General features: G+C 48.4%; 2 protein-coding genes across 2 annotated transcripts in view; both read right to left on the minus strand.

Moving 5' to 3' along the window:
* The window catches only part of LOC127587603 (uncharacterized), a 98,907-nt gene extending 87,032 nt beyond the window's left edge, over positions 1-11,875 (minus strand). The window contains exon 1 of the mRNA XM_052046020.1: positions 11,514-11,875. Coding sequence (XP_051901980.1) covers positions 11,514-11,849 — 336 coding nt within the window. The 5' untranslated portion in view covers positions 11,850-11,875. The remainder of the gene's footprint in view (positions 1-11,513) is intronic.
* LOC127616755 (uncharacterized) overlaps positions 1-23,007 on the minus strand; it is a 187,168-nt gene that overhangs the window by 97,127 nt on the left and 67,034 nt on the right. The gene's annotated exons all lie outside the window — the stretch shown is intronic.

Raw genomic sequence — 23,007 nt, forward strand, 5'->3', positions numbered from 1 at the left:
CTCTTTTTTTAGAATTATGTATCAATCTGGATGCAAATTAAAATGGGTAAAGTAACACAATTAAATTTAGCCACAATTCTGCATGGCACAATTAAACTACCAATGAAAATACTTAATACTTACTTTGCAAAAGGGTAACAATTAATAGCTAAATACTCTATATAAATCAGCATGTATTGTATTGTATTGTATTGTATTGTATTGTGTTGTATTGTATTGTATTGTATTGTATTGTATATGGTAAAATAGAAATCCATCCCTTAATTTTTCTATCCATCCATCCATTTTCCGATCCACTTATCCTCAGAAGGGTCCCGGGCATGCTGGAGCCTATTCCATCTGTCATTGGGCAATAGGCGGGGACACTCTGAACTGGTTGATAGCCAATTGCATCCCTTCATTTGTTTAAAACTGAATTGCATGTTCTCTCGATGGGAGTGTGTGTGAATAAATTTTTTTTAAAAGTGCTACCCTTTCCTATGTTGCCCTGACCTTTTTATTGCTTTGACCCGATGACATGATCCAACAAAAGTGAAGGAACAGTGGCATAAACGTTGGGAGATTTTACTTCTCTGGGCAGTCAACTGGTTAGCACATCCACCTCACAGTGCAAACAAAGGTCGAGGGTGTCATGTGGTGCGTGATGATAGAGGACCAAAAAAAAAAAAAAAAAAAGCAGGGAGGTAGGAGAAGTAGGGTGTACTGAAGCAAACGTAGAGTATTAACAAAACTACTTACAGAGGTACTCTGGAAAAAACTAAATCAATAACAAAACATATCACTATGCCAAACAAAACAACGTGACAGCAACAGAAACAAAAAACCATGACAATAATGCCTGCGATGGGCAGCATTTCTCACAGCCCTGTTTTGTTCAGTGGGTATGTTGGCGCTGTTTAACAGTCTGCGTTGGTGCGGCTGGATTGATGGCTTGTGGAGCTGATGAGGAGAGGAGCATCGGCGCGCAGCGCGGACCCATGTTTGGAACTGAGAGTCACCGCTTGTAATTGAAACGGATTTACGTGGGACAGGAGAAGTGAACCAATCTCTTTTTTTGTCAATGGATGCCACAGCTTCTTGTTTACCTTCAAACGACGTGTGCGCATTTTGCGCATGACATCTCTGATCCACTGATGAAAGGACACTTTGGTTCTCTCCTCTTTCATCTAAAACTGCTTCAAACAACATAGGGTATTAGGGAAAAGTGGTTAAGGATTGCACGACTGTCCACGTATTTATGTTATGTGTTGTGTTTGTGACTTTATTTATGTTAACCGTTTTGTTAAGCGCTGTTCTGAAAGCGCTATATAAATCAGGATGTATTGTCTTCTATTGTTTTGTACCAAAAACAAGTCCTGAAAACCCCAATAAACCAAAGTAACAAACAAACAAAAACCCATGACAGTCAAGCAACCACGAGGGGTCGGCGTAGCAATCCTTGTAAACTGAAAAGAGCTGATGACAAAATAAGAAACAGGTGCACATCTGGTGAAGCCCTCCAATGGCACTTGCTGGAAACAAACAGAACAGAACCATGACACAGGGTCCGATACTGGGCCCTGGCTTCCGTGTGTGGAGTTTGCATGTTCTCCCGCGTGCCTACGTGGGTTTTCTGGGTATTCCAGTTTCCTCTCACATTCCAAAAACATGTCCGGTCGTATAATGGATCATTACATTACCCTGAGGCATCTTTGTGAGTATGAATGGTTGTCTAGAGGTGTGTCCTGGGATTGGCTGGCAACCAGTTAGGGGTGTACTCCGCCTACCGCCCGAAATCAACTGGGATGGGCTCCAACACACTCGTGACCCTCGTGAGGAAAGGCGGCAAGTGTTTGGGAGGGGAAAAAAACAAGACTCAACGAGGAAGAGACAGACAGGAGCGCAGACACACCTAAACAAGACAATGTCCTAATTGACCATTTCAATGACGTGTGTCCTAATCTTATCTCTAATGGCTCCTGTCAACCCGGTAGTTAAGGGAAAAGGCATCTCCACTGAAGGAAATCCATCAGCTGAGACAATAGGTTGAGCATCTTGAAAGCAAAGATTTGGCATTCACAGACTTGTGTCCATGGATGAAGACATAAGGCTCAGACAATACAATCAAAGCAACATGCATACGTTGAATGTATTGAATTTTATTTTCGAGTAGCTTTACTAAACATTGAAAATAGATAAAGCAGAGTTTTGACTTTCTGTCCCCAAATAAATAAATAATAATAATACATTTTATTGATAAGTGCCTTTCAAGACACCCAAGGACACTTTACAATAACAAAAAACACAAAACAATACAGGTTGAGCAGCAGCAGCCGAAACGCGCCAGCGTTCACTCAATCCGGAAGTCAGAAAGAAACCACAAGGGAGGGAGAGGGGGAGAAAAAAAACCACGCTCAAATTACCCTCATTTTGAGGATAATTTGAGTTAGGCAAAACACTCCTGCACAAGCATATGACAATTACAACAGGTCACAAGACATAAACAATGAAGACGGTGAAACAAGGGAATGTATGAAGCAGGGGGTGATGGTGGGGGACTAGCTTCCGTGAATACTTTCATCAGGGGAAGGTCGAGATAGCAGATGCTGTTTTGGTAACAGGCTGCCCAGGAATTTAAGACAGCCTTGAGTCCGTGGCTTATGTCTCTTTAGTGGCGTCGATTCGCCAAATCCGTGATTTCAGTCAATATTGAGCACGGATTCCAGTTTCACCAAGTTCTTGACCATCTTGCAGAGACGCTCCAAAACTGCAACGGTTTGTGGTTGAGCACAGTCTGAGTCTGAGTGCTGGACATCCGCACGATGCCATCTTTAGACCGGCAGCCTCTTCACTTCCAATAGAGCCGCTCCCGTCGGTTGAATTTTGCGATAGATCAGGAAACTGCTAACACCAAAGAGCAGCATACCTGTTATCGAAAGGCCGATAATGTAGATGTCATCCACATCCTCAACGGACAGTGTTGACAGGCACACCATTCTCCGCTTCCTCCATAGAGAAAATTTTGTATAAAGTAAATATAAAGTGTTGCATATTTATTTGTACCTTAAAGTGTGTATTCTATGTTATTCATCATAGTCATGATGTATAACTTTCCCATGACCACAGCGTAACTTGGCATCCGTGAAGCAATCATCACTTAAAATTGGAACGCTCACTCCTGGAGATGTAGAGATGCACAGACATAGGAATGCACCAGTTGATACAAGCTAAGAATCAGTTTAGGAGAAACAAAAGTCCTGATGCCTCACCATACGTTTTGGTACCACCCTTCTAATTATATAAATATGTTGTGAATCCCTTCCTTCTTTGCACTCGTGAACACCGCAGCCATTGTCTGTAAACCACGGGTGCCCGAAATAGTCTGTTATTAAAAGCTTTGAAGAAACTGTTCACTGACTCCAGCCGATCCGATCCGATCCGATCCGGATTTATTTGGATTTGTCTGTATTTGGATAACCAACATCCTCCTCATCTGAAATTCAACGAACACGCGGGGGAAAGAAGACCACTTCCCCCCAACAACCTGTATCCTCGTTTCTTAAAACATTGCAGATAATCATCAAATAAAATAACTCAACTACATCATTTCAGGAGTGTGAATGTCTAGTGTGTCACTGACAGCCTGTTTGTCTATCATCGCGAGCAAACTGTGGCAGCGTTTGGATGCTACAGTCCAGAGGACGAGGACACCAAACGTTGTGGCTGATGCAACCATGGAGGTCCAAAAGTACTTATCCGAACCAAACATTTAAAAAAATGAACAATTCGTGCGTGTTCAGTGTACTGGGAGACACATAGAAACACATATCCACATTTATATAAACTAACAGTTGCATTTTTCTGCACCCCAGCTTCATCTGTGCCCTGCGAAAGAATATTTTCTAAAACTGATGAAATACTTTTCAGAAAAAGAAAGTTTCAAGTCAAACACTGTGGGAAAGCTATTATTTCTAAATAAAAAAATCATAGCAAATGATCATTATGACACTAGTTGCATTATGTTCATATAGTAACACAACCACACTGTTGACATCTTGGGCTTCGAGACTACTTGATGTCATCAAGCAAATGAAGCAACATGACTCTTTGAACCTTGTGCAAACCAATTGGCTGCAAAGCTTCATTGCTTCATGAAGCTTCATTTGATAAGATAAGATAAGATAAGATAAGATAAGATAAGATATCCTTTATTTGTCCCACTCACTGACAAAGTTCGGAAACGAACCAGCAGTGATGTGCAGTGAGATTCGAGACTGGTGCGGCACTCTTTCCCCGGAGTGGGGTAGAAAAAAAACAAAGCCGAAAAAGATCAGCCTTACTACAATTTTGAGCTGCAATAAAACATGTTTCAAATCAGGTAATTTTATCTTATTATCTCATTTCCTTTTCCTCTCATGAAGAATGCGAACCAGATGGTGTGCGGATCCCACAAACGCAGACTCAGACAAACTACAAAATAAAAATATTTATAGAAAAACAAAGCACCGACAAAGTTTAAACAGAAACTGCTGGTGATAAAGCGCCAGGAAAACCAAATATACCAGACATGTCCAAAGTCCGGCCCGGGTGCCAAATGCGGCCCGTGGTCGAATTTCATCCGGCCCTCGGCCTCGGTCATAAAATCGGTGACGTCTGGCCCGCAGGTTGTGTGCAATGCGCACACGCACGTTTTCGAGCGAACACACTAAATACTATATAGTCACTAGAGGGCAGCAGGACTCTACGAGACATCACTCGCGTGACACTTTTGCCCTCAGTTTTCTAAAATGGCGACAATCAACAAAAAAGGGAAAGTTGACTGTGAGGGATAACTCTTCAAGGATGGATGGAAATTCGACTATTTATTCACTTCAATATGCAACAACGGTGTCTGCCTCATTTGCCAAGAGACAGTGGCTGTTTTTAAAGAGTATAATGTCAAGCGGCATTATCAAACAAGACAGGCTGACATGTCCGACATGATTACAGGGAAGGAACGCGCTGAGAAATTGAAGCAGCTTGAAGCTAGTTTAATCTCACAGCAGCCGTATTTTGCCAGAGCCCGAGAGTCAAATGAGAACGCCACAGTGGCAAGTTGCGAGGTAGCAGAGCTGATCGCAAAGTATTCCAAATCTTTCAACGTCGGTGAATTTATCAAAGACTGCATGATGACGATAGTGAAGAAAATTTGTCCTGAGAAGCAACAGGAGTTTGCCTAAGTCTACCTGGCACGTAACACTGTGGCACGCAGGATTGAAGAAGTGTCCTCAGACATCAAAAGACAATTGAGAGACAGAGGAAGAGTGACTTTTTTTCGCTGGCTTGCGACGAAAGCACAGACACCTTGGACGCTGCTCAGTTACTGGTACTTATTTTTTTGAGGGGAGTGGACAATGAAATGAATATGACCGAAGAACTACTTGACCTCCAGAACCTGACAACCCAAACAAGAAGAACAGACTTATTCTCTTCTGTTTGCGCTGCCGTGGAAGAAAATTTCTGGGATTATAACTGATGGTGCACCATCCATGACCGGCGATTGACGTGGATGAGCAACAGTAATAAGTAACAAAGTCAGTGAAGAAGGGGGTAAAGCTGTAAAACTCCATTGCATCATTCATCAGCAAGTTCTGAGTGCCAAACATCTGATAAAAACATGTTAAGAAATCGGTGATAAAAATTATTAACTATATCCACTCCAGAGCACGACGCCACCATCAGTTTCAACTAGTGGCGAATGCTGGTCTGTCAAAGAGGGGAAGCTCGATTTCGGCCTACATCATAAAATGTGTCTGTTTATTTATACGGGAATTCTACTCTCCGTTCCTTTTCAAGAAAATGATCTGTGACCCTGTGGTGATATTAGCCAGTCTGCGAACACAAGCTAAATAAAATCCACCAGAAATAAAAGATTAAATTGTCACTAGTCGCTTTCTTAACTCAACTCAACTGTATTTATAGAGCACTTTCAAACACTTTCGCTGCATACAAAGTTCTATACACAGAGCATTTAACATATTCAACAAACAGTAAAGCAAATCGGTAACAAAGACGGTAGAAAGCACCGAACAGCAAAAACAAGAACAAATCTAAGTCAAGCTGAGTCAAATGCCAAAGAATACAAGTGAGTTTTTAAGGCGGGTTTTAAATATGGGCAGTGATGAGGCTTGCCGAATGTTCAGTGGGAGGTCATTCCGGACCAGCAACAGAAAAGGCTCGTATTTTCATCCGAAGGCTACCGTATTTTCATCCGAAGAACTAACCATGGAATTAGTTGGCTGGTCTCTCGATGCAATCGACAAAAATTTTTCAACGAAAAGAGCAGGCAGTGGGTAGCCTGCTTGCCCCCCGGGGACATTTGCTGCCGGATACGCCCTTGATCCATGGAGAAAGTGGAGACTGGTGTGCCTGTCAATACTGTCCGTTGGGGATGTGGAAGACATCTTCATAATCGGCCTTTTGATAACAGGTATGCTGCTGTTTGGTGTTGGCAGCTTTCTGTTCTATTGCAAAATTCAACCGACGGGAGCAGCTTTATTGGAAGTGAAGAAGTTGCCGGTTATTCTGGATGGTTTGGCGCGAATGTCCAACACTCAGACTCAAGCGGTGACTGAGCTCAACCAACTGAGACGCTGTTAGGAAGGTAACAAGCATTGTGGATAGTAAAAAAAACCCGAAAAGGCAGGAGCGTCACCGAACACACTGGCGCACTGTCCGCCATCTTGGAAAAACAAAACAAAACCAAAAAAAACAAAAAACAAAGAGCTTTCAACAAAGAGTGTCGCTAAAATGATTAGAAGAAGTCTCCAGTTCAACTCAGAACAGAATGAGAATTGAAAAATGCTCCCATGGATGCCTACACCAAAAGATCAGTGATTGGCCCATTTCGCTGTCAATCAAAAAGTGATTCAGCCTCACGCCGATACAAAACCACTGTCCATAGACTCTGAGCATCCGACGGGCGGGACAAAACCAGCATTTATCCAATGATTTGTCTCATTTCAATGCACAACCTACTGTGAACTCTCTAGACACCCAGTGTCCGTGCTGTAGACGCTCAGCGTCCACACAGTTTAAAGCACAGTGAAGCTGCGGGAATAAATGAGAAGAGAGTCGCGTCGTAACCAGAAATAAGAAGCTGATTCGGAACAAAACTTGAGTGAGTTGTAGCGCATATTTAGTCAATGACATGTACACACATATACAGTATTTGAGCACTTATTTTTTGACATTTTAGGGGAAGCTGAGCTTCTCTTGCAGTCTTAGAGCAATCGCAACAGTTTCTAAGTGAGATTCAAGCGGAATGTGGAGATGTCTCTTACACTGATGTGCGATGGCTCAGTCAGGGTTCTGTACTGTCACACTTTTACTCTCTTAGGCAGCAAATCAGTGAGTCAGAAGCCAGTTATATTCACACATCAAAGCCTTTGGAACCAAGCTGAAATTGTTTGAAAGGCACCTGTCGCAGACCCAACCCAATAGTGCACACTTTCCAGTGCTGCAAGAAATCATGACCACATTCCCACAGAGCAATGTCAGTGCGCAAACAAAGAGCATCAGCTATTTCATCTCTGGCTGAATTGTTCAGACTAGGCTTTCGAGATTTTGCAGCTATCGAGAAGGACATTGTTTTTTTTCCTCACCTTTTTGTGAAATGTGAAACACAAAATTTGTTTCACCATATTGTTGTTCAATGTAAAGAATGTCGCCCAAGGTCTCCCTTCACCCACATTTTACCACATAAAATCTGGCCCCCTTGGCAAAAAGTTTGGACACCCCTGAAATATACCAAAGCAATCAGCAAGGTAAATTGCTACAAGGAAAATACACAAAATGAAATGGCAAAGCACACTATATTTAAATCAGAGAATAATAATTGGAAAACCAAAATACTTTTTAAAAAAGTACTTTCAGAAAAGTAGCGACTATGAGTGTTAACGTGAGGTCAAGAAAAAAGCAAGGTCTGACATTGACATCTGACAGTGACAAGGCATCTCGGCAGTCCTTAAATACATGGCACACTTGATTGGTAAACACACAGCAGGCCCGCCTGCTGGAAGGAAATGCCCTCACTCCAACTGGAACTGAAAAGACAGAACATGAGACTGACTGTATTAATATTTTGTGAACCAGTCCGATCCCATCCAAAAGTCAAACTATATAATTTACTCACAACTTTCCTTTGCGTGACATTCTAGTGGTACAGGCTTCTACAATTTTGTCATTCCGGAAGTACACTTATCCGGGGCCGGGTCGCGGGGGCAACAGCTTTAGCAGGGAAGCCCAGACTTCCCTCTCCCTAGCTACTTCTTCCAGCTCTCCCAGGGGGATCCCGAGACGTTCCCAGGCCAGCTGGGTGACAGTCTCTCCAGCGTGTCCTGGGTCTTCCTCGGGGTCTCCTCCCGGTGGGACATGACCGGAACACCTCACCGGGGAGGCGCTCAGGAGGCATCCGAATCAGATGCCCAAGCCACCTCATCTGGCTCCTCTCGATGTGGAGGAGAAGCGGCTCGACTCTGAGCCCCTCCCGGATGACTGAGCCCTCACCTTATCTCTAAGGGAGGGCCCGGACACCCTGCGGAGAAAACTCATTTCGGCCGCTTGTAACCGGGATCTCGTTTTTTCGGTCACGACCCATAGCTCGTGACCATAGATGAGGGTTGGAATGTAGATCGACCGGTAAATTGAGAGCTTCGCCCTTTGGCTCAGCTCCTTCTTCACCACGACAGACCGATACAGCGTCCGCATCACAGCAGACGCTGCACCGATCCGCCTGTCGATCTCCCGCTCCCCCCTTCCCCCACTCGTGAACAAGACCCCAAGATACTTGAACTCCTCCACTTGGGGCAAGATCTCCTCCCCGACCCAGAGGGGGCACTCCACCCTTTTCCGACTGAGGACCATGGTTTCACATTTGGAGGTGCTGATCTTCATCCCAACCGCTTCACACTCGGCTGCGAAACGCTCCAGTGAGAGTTGGAGAGCCCTGTTTGAAGGAGCCAACAGTACCACATCATCTGCAAAAAGCAGGGATGTAATACTGAGGCCCCCAAAACGGACCCCCTCAACGCTTCGGCTGTGCCTAGAAATTCTGTCCATAAAGGTTATGAACAGAATCGGCGACAAAGGGCAGCCTTGGCGGAGTCCTACCTCCACTGGAAACGATTCCGACTTACTGCCGGCAATGCGAACCAAACTCTGATATCGGTGGTATAGTGACCGAACAGCCCGTATCAGGGGGTTCGGTACCACATAACCTCGAAGCACCCCCCACAGAACTCCCCGAGGGACACGGTCAAACGCCTTCTCCAAGTCCACAAAACACATGTAGACTGGTTGGGCGAATTCCCACATACCCTCGAGGACCCTGCTAAGGGTGTAGAGCTGGTCCACTGTTCCATGGCCGGGACGAAAACCACACTGCTCCTCCTCAATCTGAGGCTCAACTTCTTGACGGACCCTCTCTCCAGCACCCCTGAATAGACCTTACCAGGGAGGCTGAGGAGTGTGATCCCTCTGGAGTTGGAACACACCCTCTTTGTCCCCCTTTTTAAAAAGAGGGACTACCACCCCGGTCTGCCAATCCAGAGGCACTCTCCCTGTTGACCACGCGATGTTGCATAGGCGTGTCAACCAGGAAAGCCCCACAACATCCAGAGCCTTGAGGAACTCCGGGCGGATCTCATCCACCCCTGGGGCCTTGCCACCGAGGAGCTTTTTAACCACATCGGTGACTTCAGCCACACAGATAGGAGAGTCCACCTCAGAGTCCCCAGGCTCTGCTTCCTCCAAGGAAGACGTGTTGGTGGAGTTGAGGAGGTCTTCGAAGTACTCTGCCACCGGTTCACAACGTCCCGAGTCGAAGTCAGCAGCGCCCCATCCCCACTGTACACAGTGTTAATGGTGCACTGCTTCCCCATCCTGAGACGTCGGATGGTGGACCAGAATTTCCTCGAAGCCGTCCGGAAGTCGGCTTCCATGTCCTCACCAAACTCTTCCCACGCTCGGGTTTTTGCCTCGGCGACCACCGAAGCTGAGTTCCGCTTGGCCAGTCGATACCCGTCAGCTGCCTCTGGGGCCCCACAGGCCATAAAGGCTCGATAGGACTCCTTCAGCTTGACGGCATCCCTTACTGCTGGTGTCCACCAGCGAGTACGGGGTTTGCCGCCACGACAGGCACCAACCACCTTACGGCCACAACTCAGATTGGCCGCCTCAACCATAGAGGCACGGAACATGGTCCACTCGGGCTCAATGTCCCCCGCCTTCCCCGGAACATGGGAAAAGCTCTGTCGGAGGTGGCAGTTGAAACTCCTTCTGACAGGGGATTCCGCCAGACGCTCCCAACAAACCCTCACGATACGTTTGGGTCTGCCAGGGCGGACTGGCATCTTCCCCCACCATCGGAGCCTACTCACCACCAGGTGGTGATCAGTTGACAGCTCCGCCCCTCTCTTCACCCGAGTGTCCAGAACATGCGGCCGCAAATCCGATGATACAACTACAAAGTCGATCATCGAACTGCGGCCTAGGGTGTCCTGGTGCCAAGTGCAGATATGGACACCCTTATGTTTGAACAAGGTGTTCGTTATGGACAATCCGTGACGAGCACAGAAGTCCAATAACAAAACACCACTCGGGTTCTGATCGGGGGGGCCGTTCCTCCCAATCACGCCCCTCCAGGTCTCACTGTCATTGCCCACATGAGCATTTGTTACGTACTCGGGTATACCGAGTTAGGGAGGGGGATCCAAAAAACGTAGACAAAAACAAGGTCTCCGAAGTAGGACAATTTAATGTCCAAACCGAACCGAAAATAAGCGAGAACATAAAGCGCTGGTCCACAATGAGGACCAGGAGGTAAATCAAAAACGACTAACAAAAGGTGCTAGCACAAAAGAGCAAGAAAAGGAAAGTAAAGCCCACAAACTACGAACGAAAAACAATGTAACATTTTGTACACGCAAGAAAAGCCAGATCATCAAAACAAAATGGTACTTACACACAAACTTGGTACCGAGACTACACGCGAAAACACGACGAGGTCAAAAGCCACTAGTCAATGAGCAATGAGGTAAGCAATGCCAAAAACAATACTCCCACAACAGGTGTCGAACGTAGGAGTCCTTAAATAGTGTCTCTACTGATTAATGATTGCCAGCAGGTGTGCTAGAGATACCGCTCCTGCCACCTGCTGGCCAGACCGAAAAACCGAAATGTGACAGTACCCCCCCCTCAACGGACGCCTCCTGGCGGACCACCCGGCTTCGACGGGTGCGCTGCATGGAAAGCCCGAAGCAGGGACGGGTCTAAGATCCAGGAGCCGGGGACCCACTGCCGATCCTCTGGGCCGTAGCCTTCCCAGTCAACCAAATACTGAAAACCCCTACCCCTGCGCCGAGAGTCCAAGATTTCACGCACGGTGTACACTGGTTCACCGTCGACGATTTGTGGAGGAGGCGGCGACGTGGGCGGAGGAGCCAGGGGACTGGTGGCCACCGGCTTCAACAGGGAAACATGGAACAGGGGTGGACCTTCATGGTGGGCGGCAGCCGGAGCTTGACGGAGACGGGGCTGAGGACCGATTCCACCTCGAACGGTCCAGTGAAGCGTGGCCCCAACTTGCGAGATGTACCTGCGAGTCGTAGATCCTTAGTTGTCAGCCACACCTTCTGTCCCACCTGATAGCTGGGTGCTGGGCGTCGGCGACGGTCAGCGATCTGCCGGTTCCGCTGAGCCGTGCGTGACAGTGCTGCTCTGGTCTCCTTCCATACGCGATGGGCCCGTCGTAGATGCAGCTGTATGGAAGGGAGTTCCACCCGACCCTCCTGAGAAGGAAACAGAGGAGGTTGGTAACCATATGCTGCCATGAAAGGAGACCGACCGGTTGCTGATGAGACGAGGTTGTTGTGGGCGTATTCCACCCAAGGCAGGTGAGCCGACCACGAGGAGGGGCGATGGAGGCAAACGCAGCGCAGAGCTGCCTCCAAATCTTGGTTCATTCGCTCCGTTTGACCATTGGACTGTGGGTGGTGTCCGGAAGACAGACTCGCCGTGGCCCCCATGGCCTGGCAGAAACGTTTGCATACCCTGGAGATGAATTGAGGACCCCGGTCTGACACAATGTCCACCGGAATTCCATGAAGACGGAAGACGTGTCTCACTAGGAGGTCGGCGGTTTCCTGAGCAGAGGGCAGTTTGGACAACGCAACAAAATGGGCAGATTTTGAGAAGCGGTCAACTATGGTGAGTATGACGGATTTTCCCCGGGAAGGAGGCGGGCCGGTGACAAAATCCAGGGAAATGTGGGACCATGGTCGAGAAGGGGTAGGCAGCGGTTGCAGCAAACCAGCCGGCAGTTGGTGGGACGCCTTACTGCATGCGCAGGTGGAACAGGCCTTGATATAGTCCTGGGTATCCTTGCGTAGCTCCGGCCACCAAAACCGCTGCGACACGAGGTCCAAGGTCCGGTTCACCCCTGGATGGCATGCCACCTTAGAAGTGTGCCCCCACTGTAACACCTCTGCGTGCAGAGGTGGGGGCACAAACAGTCTCCCGGTCGGACAACCAGCCGGGACTTGTACTCCGTTCTGGGCCTCCTTGACCTTACGTTCGACGGCCCACCTCAGTGCCCCCACAATACAATGGTCCGGAACAATGCTTTGGGGTTCGTTGTCCCTCTCCGCAGGGTCATGGATGCGGGAGAGGGCATCCGGTTTAATGTTCTTTGAGCCCGGGCAGTAGGTGAGCGTGAAGTTGAAGCGAGTGAGGAGAAGCGCCCACCGTGCTTGGCGGGAGTTTAGTCTCTTGGCTGACCGGATGTAGGCAAGGTTCTTGTGATCAGTGTACACCGTGAATGGCTCTTCAGTACCTTCGAGCCAATGTCGCCATTCTTGTAATGCCAAAACGACGGCTAGCAGTTCGCGGTTCCCCACGTCGTAGTTGGCTTCTGCTGGGCTGAGGCGACGAGAGAAGAAGGCGCAGGGGAGAAGTCTTTGGTTGACTGGGGATCGCTGCGATAAGACGGCCCCCACACCGGATTCCGACGCGTCCACCTCTACGACAAACGGATTAGAGGGGTTAGGATGCTGTAATACTGGAGGGTTCGTGAAGGCTTTCTTTAATTCGGCGAACGCGTGGTCAGCATCAGTGTCCCACCTAAAGGGGATCTTGACCGAGGTTAGCCGGGTCAACGGCAGGGCTCTCTGGCTGTAGTTGCAAATGAAGCGGCGGTAAAAATTAGCGAAACCCAGGAAACGTTGCAACTGCTTTCTGTTGGTGGGCGTGGGCCACTCTACTACGGCCTTAACTTTGGCATCGTCAGCTCTCAGCTGACCCTTCTCGATAATAAACCCCAGAAAGGAGATCGACTCGACGTGAAACTCGCACTTTTCTGCTTTTACGAATAACCAGTTCTCTAGTAGACGCTGCAAAACCAGCCTGACATGGTGTTGATGTTCTGCAAGAGTCTGAGAGAAAATTAAGATGTCATCTAAATAAACAAAACAAAACAGGTTCAGAAAATCTCTTAATACGTCGTTAATGAGACACTGAAATACTGCGGGCGCGTTGGTCAGCCCAAATGGCATGACTAGGTATTCGAAGTGCCCTAATGGGGTCTTAAATGCCGTCTTCCATTCGTCCCCCTCACGAATACGGACCAGATGGTAAGCGCTTTGTAAATCGAGTTTGGAGAATATAGTGGCGGATTGGAGGGGGGCGAACGCCGAATCTAATAACGGAAGTGGGTATTTGTTCTTGATGGTGATCTCGTTCAGGCCCCGATAATCGACACACGGGCGTAACGTCTTGTCTTTCTTTTCGATGAAGAAGAATCCGGCCCCCAACGGGGATTTAGACGGCCGAATGAGGCCAGCCGAGAGTGAGCTATCGATATATTCTCTCAGCGCCTCTTGTTCCGGCTGAGAGAACTGATATAGACGGGAATTCGGGAGTGAGGCGTTCTCCAATAGATCGATGGCGCAGTCGTACGGCCGGTGAGGCGGCAAGGACTGGGCACGGTCTTTACTAAACACTTGCCGCAGGTCATGGTAAATACGCGGAACCTTATCTAAACAAATAACTTCTGGTGGCTCGTTCCGGGTCGGCCCTCTCTTTTCTGCCGCTGAGCGCAAACAGTGAGTATAACAAAATGCGCTCCAACTCTCGATTGCCGGATGTTCCCAGGAAATGACAGGGTTATGTTCGCGCAGCCACGGCAACCCCAACACTAACGGTACGGATCAAGACCGCATGAGATAGAATCTACGGTATTCGATGTGATTGCCTGATAATGTTAGTTTCACCGGCGCGGTGATTTCTTTCACTTCCGCCAGGAGTCGCCCATCAAGATCGTGAACCCGCTTTGTCTCCCTTAGGACCTCAACCTGGCAACCCAGTTCCTTAGCTAGGCTGGGGTCTACAAAACAATTGTCCGCCCCAGAGTCCACCAAGGCCCGAACAGAAATGACCCGTAACGGACCATAAAGAGTTCCGTCCAACTCGAGTCTTGGTGGATGTCCCGGATGGACCTCCTCCCGTCTCGACTCACATGGCGCAGTAACGGGCACAAACTCACAGTTTTCGGGGCGCCCGGACGGGCGGGACGGTGTCAAGGAACAGTTGGAAGCCCAGTGTCCAGATTGGCCGCAGTAGAAGCAGGCTCGATCCAGAATCCGACGCTCTCTCTCCGCTGGTCCCAGGCGTCCGCCTCCCAGCTGCATGGGCTCCTCCTCTGCGTCGGCTGGATCGGAACACGAATGACGCTCGGGTCCGGGTGGTCGCCAGGACTCGTTCTCAGCCGGCCGACGACCCGTACGTCGGGGTGGGACACGGGTAGTTCCTCGCTCTTCCGTACGTTCCCTCTCACGCTCCTGCATGCGGTTGTCCACAATGAGGGCCAAATCGATGAGCTCCTCCAAGTTGCGGCTATCGTCGCGAGTTGCCAGTTCGTCCTTTAACGCCGCACTTAACCCGCGGCGAAACAAACCACACAGGGCGTGGTCCCCGTAACCGCTACGGGCGGCCAAAATGCGAAAAGAGATGGAGTATTCGGCAACGGATTGTCGTCCTTGCCGAATAGCTAATAGCCGACCTTCGGCCTCCCTTCCCATAACCGGATGTTGAAATACGCGCCGGAACTCGGCGACAAACTCTGGGTAGGAAGACCGAAGCCCGGGTTGAGCCTTGCTGATCTCTACTGCCCAAGACACGGCCTGACCAGTCAACAGGCTCATAATGAACGCCACCTTCGTGCTATCTTTCTCGTACGTAGCTGGTTGTTGGTCGAATATCCGAGAGCACTGGTGTAAAAATTGCTTGCAGAGAGCCTGTTCTCCCCCGTAGCGAGGGGGGTGGGGGAGATTGGACTCTCGCCCTATGATCGGGGAAGAGGGTGTCCCGGATGAAGCCGCCGGGACCCTTGGGGGTGGCGTTTCTCGGGGGTCGCGTGTTCCCCTTGGGAACACAATATCTCCAGCCGCTGGGCTAGGACGGCGACTGCCTCCCGGAGCTCCGAGAGCTCCTGTCGTTGCTGGCCCACTAATTGCCCCTGGCTGGTCATGATCTTGTTAATGTCTACAGGATCCATTATGGTGGGAGTATTCTGTTACGTACTCGGGTAAACCGAGTTAGGGAGGGGGATCCAAAAAACGTAGACAAAAACAAGGTCTCCGAAGTAAGACAATTTAATGTCCAAACCGAACCGAAAATAAGCGAGAACATAAAGCGCTGGTCCACAATGAGGACCAGGAGGTAAATCAAAAACGACTAACAAAAGGTGCTTGCACAAAAGACCAAGAAAAGGAAAGTAAAGCCCACAAACTACGAACGAAAAACAATGTAACACTTTGTACACGCAAGAAAAGCCAGATGATCAAAACAAAATGGTACTTACACACAAACTTGGTACCGAGACTACACGCGAAAACACGACGAGGTCAAAAGCCACTAGTCAATGAGCAATGAGGTAAGCAATTCCAAAAACAATACTCCCACAACAGGTGTCGAACGTATGAGTCCTTAAATAGTGTCTCTACTGATTAATGATTGCCAGCAGGTGTGCTAGAGAGACCGCTCCTGCCACCTGCTGGCCAGACCGAAAAACCGAAATGTGACAGCATTGAAGTCCCCCAGCAGAACAAGGGAGTCCCCAGCAGGAGTACTCTCCAGCACACCCTCCAAGGACTCCAAAAAGGGTGGGTATGCTGAGCTGCTGTTTGGTGCATATGCACAAACAACAGTCAGGACCCGTCCACCCACCCGAAGGCGCAGGGAGGCAACCCTCTCGTCTACCGGTGTGAACCCCAATGTACAGGCACTGAGCCGGGGGGCAATGAGTATGCCACACCTGCTCTGCGCCTCTCACCGTGAGCAACTCCAGAGTGGAAGAGAGTCCAACCCCTCTCGAGAGAACTGGTACCAGAACCCAGGCTGTGTGTGGAGGCAAGTCCAACTATATCCAGTCGGAAAATCTCTGCCTCACACACGAGCTCGGGCTCCTTCCCTGCCAGAGAGGTGACATTCCATGTCCCAAGAGCTAGCTTCTGCAGCCGAGGATCGGACCGCCAGGGTCCCCGCCTTTGGCTGCTGCCCAGCTCACATTGCACCCGACCCCTTTGGCCCCTCTCATGGGTGGTGAGCCCATGGGAAGGGGGACCCACGTTGCCTCTTCGGGCTGTGCCCGGCCGGGCCCCATGGGTGTAGGCCCGGACACCAGGCGCTTGCCAACGAGCCCCACCTCCAGGCCTGGCTCCAGAGGGGGGCCCCGGTGACCCACGTCCGAGCAAGGGAAACCTTGGTCCATATATTTTGCTCATCATAAGGGGTCTTTGAGCCGTGCTTTGTCTGGCCCCTCACCTAGAACCTGTTTGCCATGGGTGACCCTGCCAGGGGCATAAAGCCCCAGACAACTTAGCTCCTAGGATCATTGGGACACACAAACCCCTCCACCACGGTAAGGTGACGACTCACGGAGGGGAAAATGTCAACATATCAGATGAAATTGATGTGGAATTACCATTGACTTTATTTTCTATCTCCACTTAAGAACGCTTTTTTGTGCTGACAGCCAAGAAATTGCTTATTTAATCGTTTATTAATTTCTTTTACTGCGATTGGCTGGCAACCGATTCAGGGTGTCCCCCGCCTACTGCCCGGAGACAGCTGGGATAGGCTCCAGCACCCCCCGCGACCCGAGTGAGGATCAAGCGGTTAGGAAGATGAATGAATGAATAATTTCTTTTAACCCGAACAAATGACGTTCATGCATGAGTGATGGCTCTTTTATTTTGAAGGTGGCCAACGCCGCTCGCTGGCGGCACAACACCGTAATGCAGAGCACTGCAATCGTACTGGCGGCTTACTTGACTTCAATTTTGCGAATGGAGGCTGGCTTTGACCGCAGTCGGCGGCGGCGGCAGCAGATGTTGTAGTTGCCCTAGTGAGTGATCTCGTGCGTGGGAAATCGAAACGATAAACAACGCGTCTTGATCCCCACCTGTTGACTATTGTAAACTTCGACAAGTTTATGAAGACGATGGCGTTTGTTTAGTATTTTAAGTTCTTTCACGGGACATCGGCGTGTGCTGTGAGCTCGCAACATGAACAAACATTTGTGCTCGTTTGGAGTCGCGTCGCTTCTGCCGGTAAGATCACCGAACAAACCAAGAGTGGTTGGATTTGATCTTCTGCCAAAAGGTCATGTTAGCAAGATAACTTTTAACTCCCACAATGGGCACATATGGACTACGCAAGGTTTTTCTCGCGTAAAGGAAACACGCTGTGCGTGATATTAGTTCACAAACTCACTCACGCAATGATATACGATTGCCAGTAGTGCTTTTTTCATTAGTGATGTGTCCTTCGCGAACGAGCCGGGGCCGAGAGCACACACACACACACACGCGCTGCTGTTTAGAGAAGGGGGAGGGGTTAGAGAGGAGACACACAGCAGCACGCGAACAAGACAGACGAGGAGACGAGAGAGCTAGTTAGTGAAAATAAAACAACACGGTGGAAAGTGGAAAGGTGAGAAAATGGATAGGAAACGCAGTGAAATATGGACTCATTTCAATTTAATTGATAGTTCAAAGGCAGCGTGTAGACTGTGCAAGGTTAAAATATCCCATAGATCAGGCTCCACAAATAACCTGCACAGGCACATCAGAATAGTCCACCCATCAGTACAATTTGAAGAGAAAAGACAAGCAAAGGAATCAGCTATTGATGAAGGTGCTAGTGTGTCTGCAACTGTTGCTGCTGCTGCAATGTCACAACTGCCTAGATGTACAACCCAGAGCTCTATGAGCCACTTTATGCAAAAAGCTATGAAACCAGCAAAACAGAACACAATTGATGAGGAACTGGGTAAAATGATTGCAAGGGATTTTCATCCATTTTGTGTTGGCTGTGTGTTGTCGCAACATCTGTCCCCTCAGAGAGAATCTTCTCCAAAACAGGGCAAATATTAACAGAGAGGAGAAAGAGGATCAAACCCTCAAAGCTGAGGCACTTGGTTTTTCTTCATGCCAATCTTCGCTAAAGACAAGCTAAAACCTTTACCTGGATGCTGCTTTTTTTTCTTTTTGCTTTACAAATTTTAATTTATAATTTGTTGTGTGGTATTCAAAGCTTACTTATGTTGTTTTACTGTAAATAGTTAAAAGCTTATGAATATACACATTCAGAGATTGGAACTTTTTGACGACCTTGTTTTGAGATGGTCTTTGTACTTTGTTTTTATTTTTGTAGCACTCCATGTTGAGTATGTTCAGAAGAATATAAATAAAGCCATATACATAATAAATATTTGATATAATGTCTATTTTTTTGCATTAGTACTTCATTTTACACACAATATTACGTTATATTTTGGTATTAAATTAATTTAAGCAACAAAAAAAAACTGAGGAGCCATTTGGGAGCCGAAAGAGGCGGCTCTTTTTAGGGAGCCGATCCAAAAGAGCCGGCTCTCTAAAAGGAGCCGGAATTCCCATCACTATTCCACATTAACCAATGCCCCTGTAGCACTGATTCTGCCTCTCGTGTGCACCCCGCCCCCGAACGTAGATAACGCAGTCGCGCCGAGTCGCCGACGCGAAAGGTGGAAAGAAAGTGCGTGGCTTAACATTCTTGTCGGACCCTTTAATGCGCTCCACCACTTAAAAATGAGCGGGAAAATGAGAAGCAGTCCGCAGAGAAGGAAATTACCACGACACGAGAGCTATTTTCGACACACCATTTATATTATCTATGTAAAATCACAAAACAAAACAAGCCCCCAACAGTAGCATTATTAATTCTAATTCCTCTTCACTTAAACATTTAACGTTAAAAATGGACATTACACCATATTTCTATATGAAAAAGAAAAATTCATCCAGACACAGAGAGAGAGTCAGAAGATGATGGTGGTGAGAGTTCTGAAGAGGAGCAAGTTGAAAGCACCAGAGAGGGAGAGTCAGAGGACATGGGTTTCATTTATTTTCAGAGCGAGGACATGGAGCAGGAAAGGGATACAAATGAAGATCCTGAGAATGAGAAGACGAGACTGCAATAGAAGTTGGAAAATTATATGGAAAAATGTACTTCGAGTTCGATTCCAGCTCCGGTCTTCCTTTGTGAAGTTTGCATGTTCTCCCCGTGCCTGCATGGGTTTTCTCCGGGTACTCAGATTTCCTCACACATTCGAAAAACATGCATGGCAGATTAATATAACACTCTAAATCAGGGGTGGCCAACCTGCGGCTCTTTGGCTGGTTCAATGCGGCTCCCGGCTTTCACACGAGAAGCGTTGAAAATGCCTCGCCGGTGGCAAAACCATAGAGATGTGTTCCTCGAGCCGGTCCTTGGTCTTGAAGACCGGCTCGAGGACCGAGGGGCGGTCCTTGGTCTTCGGCCTTGGCCTCGGAGTCAAGTCCTTGGCCTTGGCTTTGGCCTCAGATTGCCGGTCCTCAAACACAATGAAGGATTAGAGCCTCAAATCCCTTGTATAAGGACCGCAAAAATCACGAAGGAATCTAATAAATTCCATCCAAGGAAACCCATATTGATGGATTAACTCTGGCGCTTTAAGAGGGGCGGGTCTGCCACTGACAGGTAACAGTTAGCGCAACATATAAAGAGCGGCATCACAGTTAGTGTCAATCACGGTTTGTTGCGATCGGCAGTTTAAATAGCGTGTAAAGCCTTTCTGTAACAGTGGTGTCTGTGATTTAGTTATTTTTGCACAGTCATCATTTGTGCGATTGCACTAGAACCAAGTTTGTTTGAACCAAGTAATTTGCGTTACAGCTGGAGTCAAAAATTTTCGTCAGTTCACTTCCGGGTTTGGCCGTTGGGATTTGGAGTCCTTTTGTTCGATTCCAGTTATGTTTGCTGAATGCTTTCTCATGTTCGGAATAATGAATATTGATAATACATAGTGGTCTCTGTGGTTGAAGTCACCGATGTGGTTAAAAAGCTCCTCGGTGGCAAGGCCCCAGGGGTGGATGAGATCCGCCCGCAGTTCCTCAAGGCTCTGGATGTTGTGGGCCTGTCCTGGTTGACACGCCTCTGCAACATCGCGTGGTCAACAGGGAGAGTGCCTCTGGATTGGCACACATGGGTGGTAGTCCCTCTTTTTAAAAAGGGGGACCGGAAGGTGTGTTCCAACTCCAGAGGGATCACACTCCTCAGCCTCCCTGGAAAGGTCTATTCGGGGGTGCTGGAGAGGAGGGTCCGTCAGGAAGTCGAGCCTCAGATTGAGGAGGAGCAGTGTGGTTTTCGTCCCGGCCGTGGAACAGTGGACCAGCTCTACACCCTTAGCAGGGTCCTCGAGGGTATGTGGGAATTCGCCCAACCAGTCTACATGTGTTTTGTGGACTTGGAGAAGGCGTTTGACCGTGTCGCTCGGGGAGTTCTGTGGGGGTGTGCTTCGTGGGTATGGGGTACCGAACCCCCTGATACGGGCTGTTCGGTAACTATACCACCGATGTCAGAGTTTGGTTTGCATTGCCGGCAGTAAGTCGGAATCGTTTCCAGTGGGGGTAGGACTCCGCCAAGGCTGCCCTTTGTCGCCGATTCTGTTCATAACATTTATGGACAGAATTTCTAGGCGCAGCCGAAGCGTTGAGGGGGTCCGTTTTGGGGGCCTCAGTGTTGCATCCCTGCTTCTTGCAGATGATGTGGTGCTGTTGGCTCCTTCAAACGGGGCTCTCCAACTCTCACCTCCAAATCTGAAACTATGGTCCTCAGTCGGAAAAGGATGGAGTGCCCCCTCCGGGTCGGGGAGGAGATCTTGCCCCAAGTGGAGGAGTTCAAGTATCTTGGGGTCTTGTTCATGAGTGGGGGCAGGAGGGAGCGGGAGATCGACAGGCGGATCGATGCAGCGTCTGCTGTGATGCGGACGTTGTATCGGTCTGTCGTGGTGAAGAAGGAGCTGAGCCAAAGGGTGAAGCTCTCAATTTACCGGTCGATCTACGTCCCAACCCTCATCTATGGTCACAAGCTATGGGTCGTGACCGAAAGAACGAGATCCCGGTTACAAGCGGCCGAAATAAGTTTTCCCCGCAGGGTGTCCGGGCTCACCCTTAGAGATAAGGTGAGAAGCTCGGTCATCCGGGAGGGGCTCAGAGTGGAGCCGCTTCTTCTCCACATCGAGAGGAGCCAGGTGAGGTGGCTTGGGCATCTGATTCGGATGCCTCCTGAGCGCCTCCCCGGTGAGGTGTTCCCGTCATGTCCCACCGGGAGGAGACCCCGAGGAAGACCCAGGACACGCTGGAGAGACTGTCACCCAGCTGGCCTGGGAACGTCTCGGGATCCCCCGGGGAGAGCTGGAAGAAGTAGCTAGGGAGAGGGAAGTCTGGGCTTCCCTGCTAAAGCTGTTGCCCCCGCGACCCGGCCCCGGATAAGTGGTAGATGATGTATGGATGGATGGATAGAGGATGATTAGGGGTGCAGCGTACATTAACCAAAAATATATTACAAACATGTACAAAGACACACAAATGGTGGTTTTGTTTTTTGTTTTTTCTCCTCGAACTCCTCGGATCTATTTGGGACCTGTCTTAGATCTACCGGTAGATCAGGATCAACGTAATGGGCACCCCTGCTGTAAATAGACATCCACTTTATATAATAAAATACATTCATAACCCGTATAAAGTAAACAGTGTGGGATTTCACTCTCACTGCATGAGGTAAGAATCAACAGCTTGTTTTTTATCACATTTACACAACACGTTATGAATACAAGTAATAACAAGTATGGCAGGAATGTGTTTCCTCTTTTAGTTTTGAATTTGAGCAGCAAATTTGAAGTGACATGTTGGTGCTCACCAGGAATGCATAAGCAAAATTGCACGAATTTTCACTTGAAAGAATAGTGAACAATCTTGGGATTTTTTTCTGTTAGTTTCAAATAGTGTGTAAATTCAATACACTTCATCTGCAGCATGTTTAGTCCACTTTTGTAAGTTGCCCCGCCCGTGTCCCGGCCACGCCACCTTCCACTTTTTTCATCACTAGCCACTCTCATGCCTGTTCAAGCTAACAGTCACAACCCACGAGCACTATTTAAAACCAAAGATTCTGTACTCAAACACCCTCTGCCTACTTGCTTGGATTCTTTCCCCGAGATGTGCAACAGATTTTTTTATTGATAAGGTTTCTACAGCTAGGACTCTGGTCTCAAATACCGCATCGGACCCCTCTGTCCACATTCCGTGTTCAGCTGTGCTAAAGTCTTTTGAGACTTGTGTCCTTGACGCTTTTGGACGATGTAATTCACCAGACAAAGCCATATGGCTCCCCCTGTGACTCTCTTCCCCCGCATTTCTTTAAGGAGGTTCTCCCGAATATTGGTACATCGGTCTTGGACATTATCAACAGCAGCCTCTCTTCTGGTATAGTTCCCCAACAGTTTAAACATGCTGTGGTGCAACCCTTGATCATGAAACCTGGTCTTGATCCAGATGTGCTGTCAAATTTCAGGCCCATTTTCAGACTGCCTTTCATTTCAAAGATTTCTGGAAAAAGTACTGCACGTGC

Source organism: Hippocampus zosterae, chromosome 15 (assembly GCF_025434085.1).
Source record: "Hippocampus zosterae strain Florida chromosome 15, ASM2543408v3, whole genome shotgun sequence".
NCBI lineage: Eukaryota > Metazoa > Chordata > Actinopteri > Syngnathiformes > Syngnathidae > Hippocampus > Hippocampus zosterae.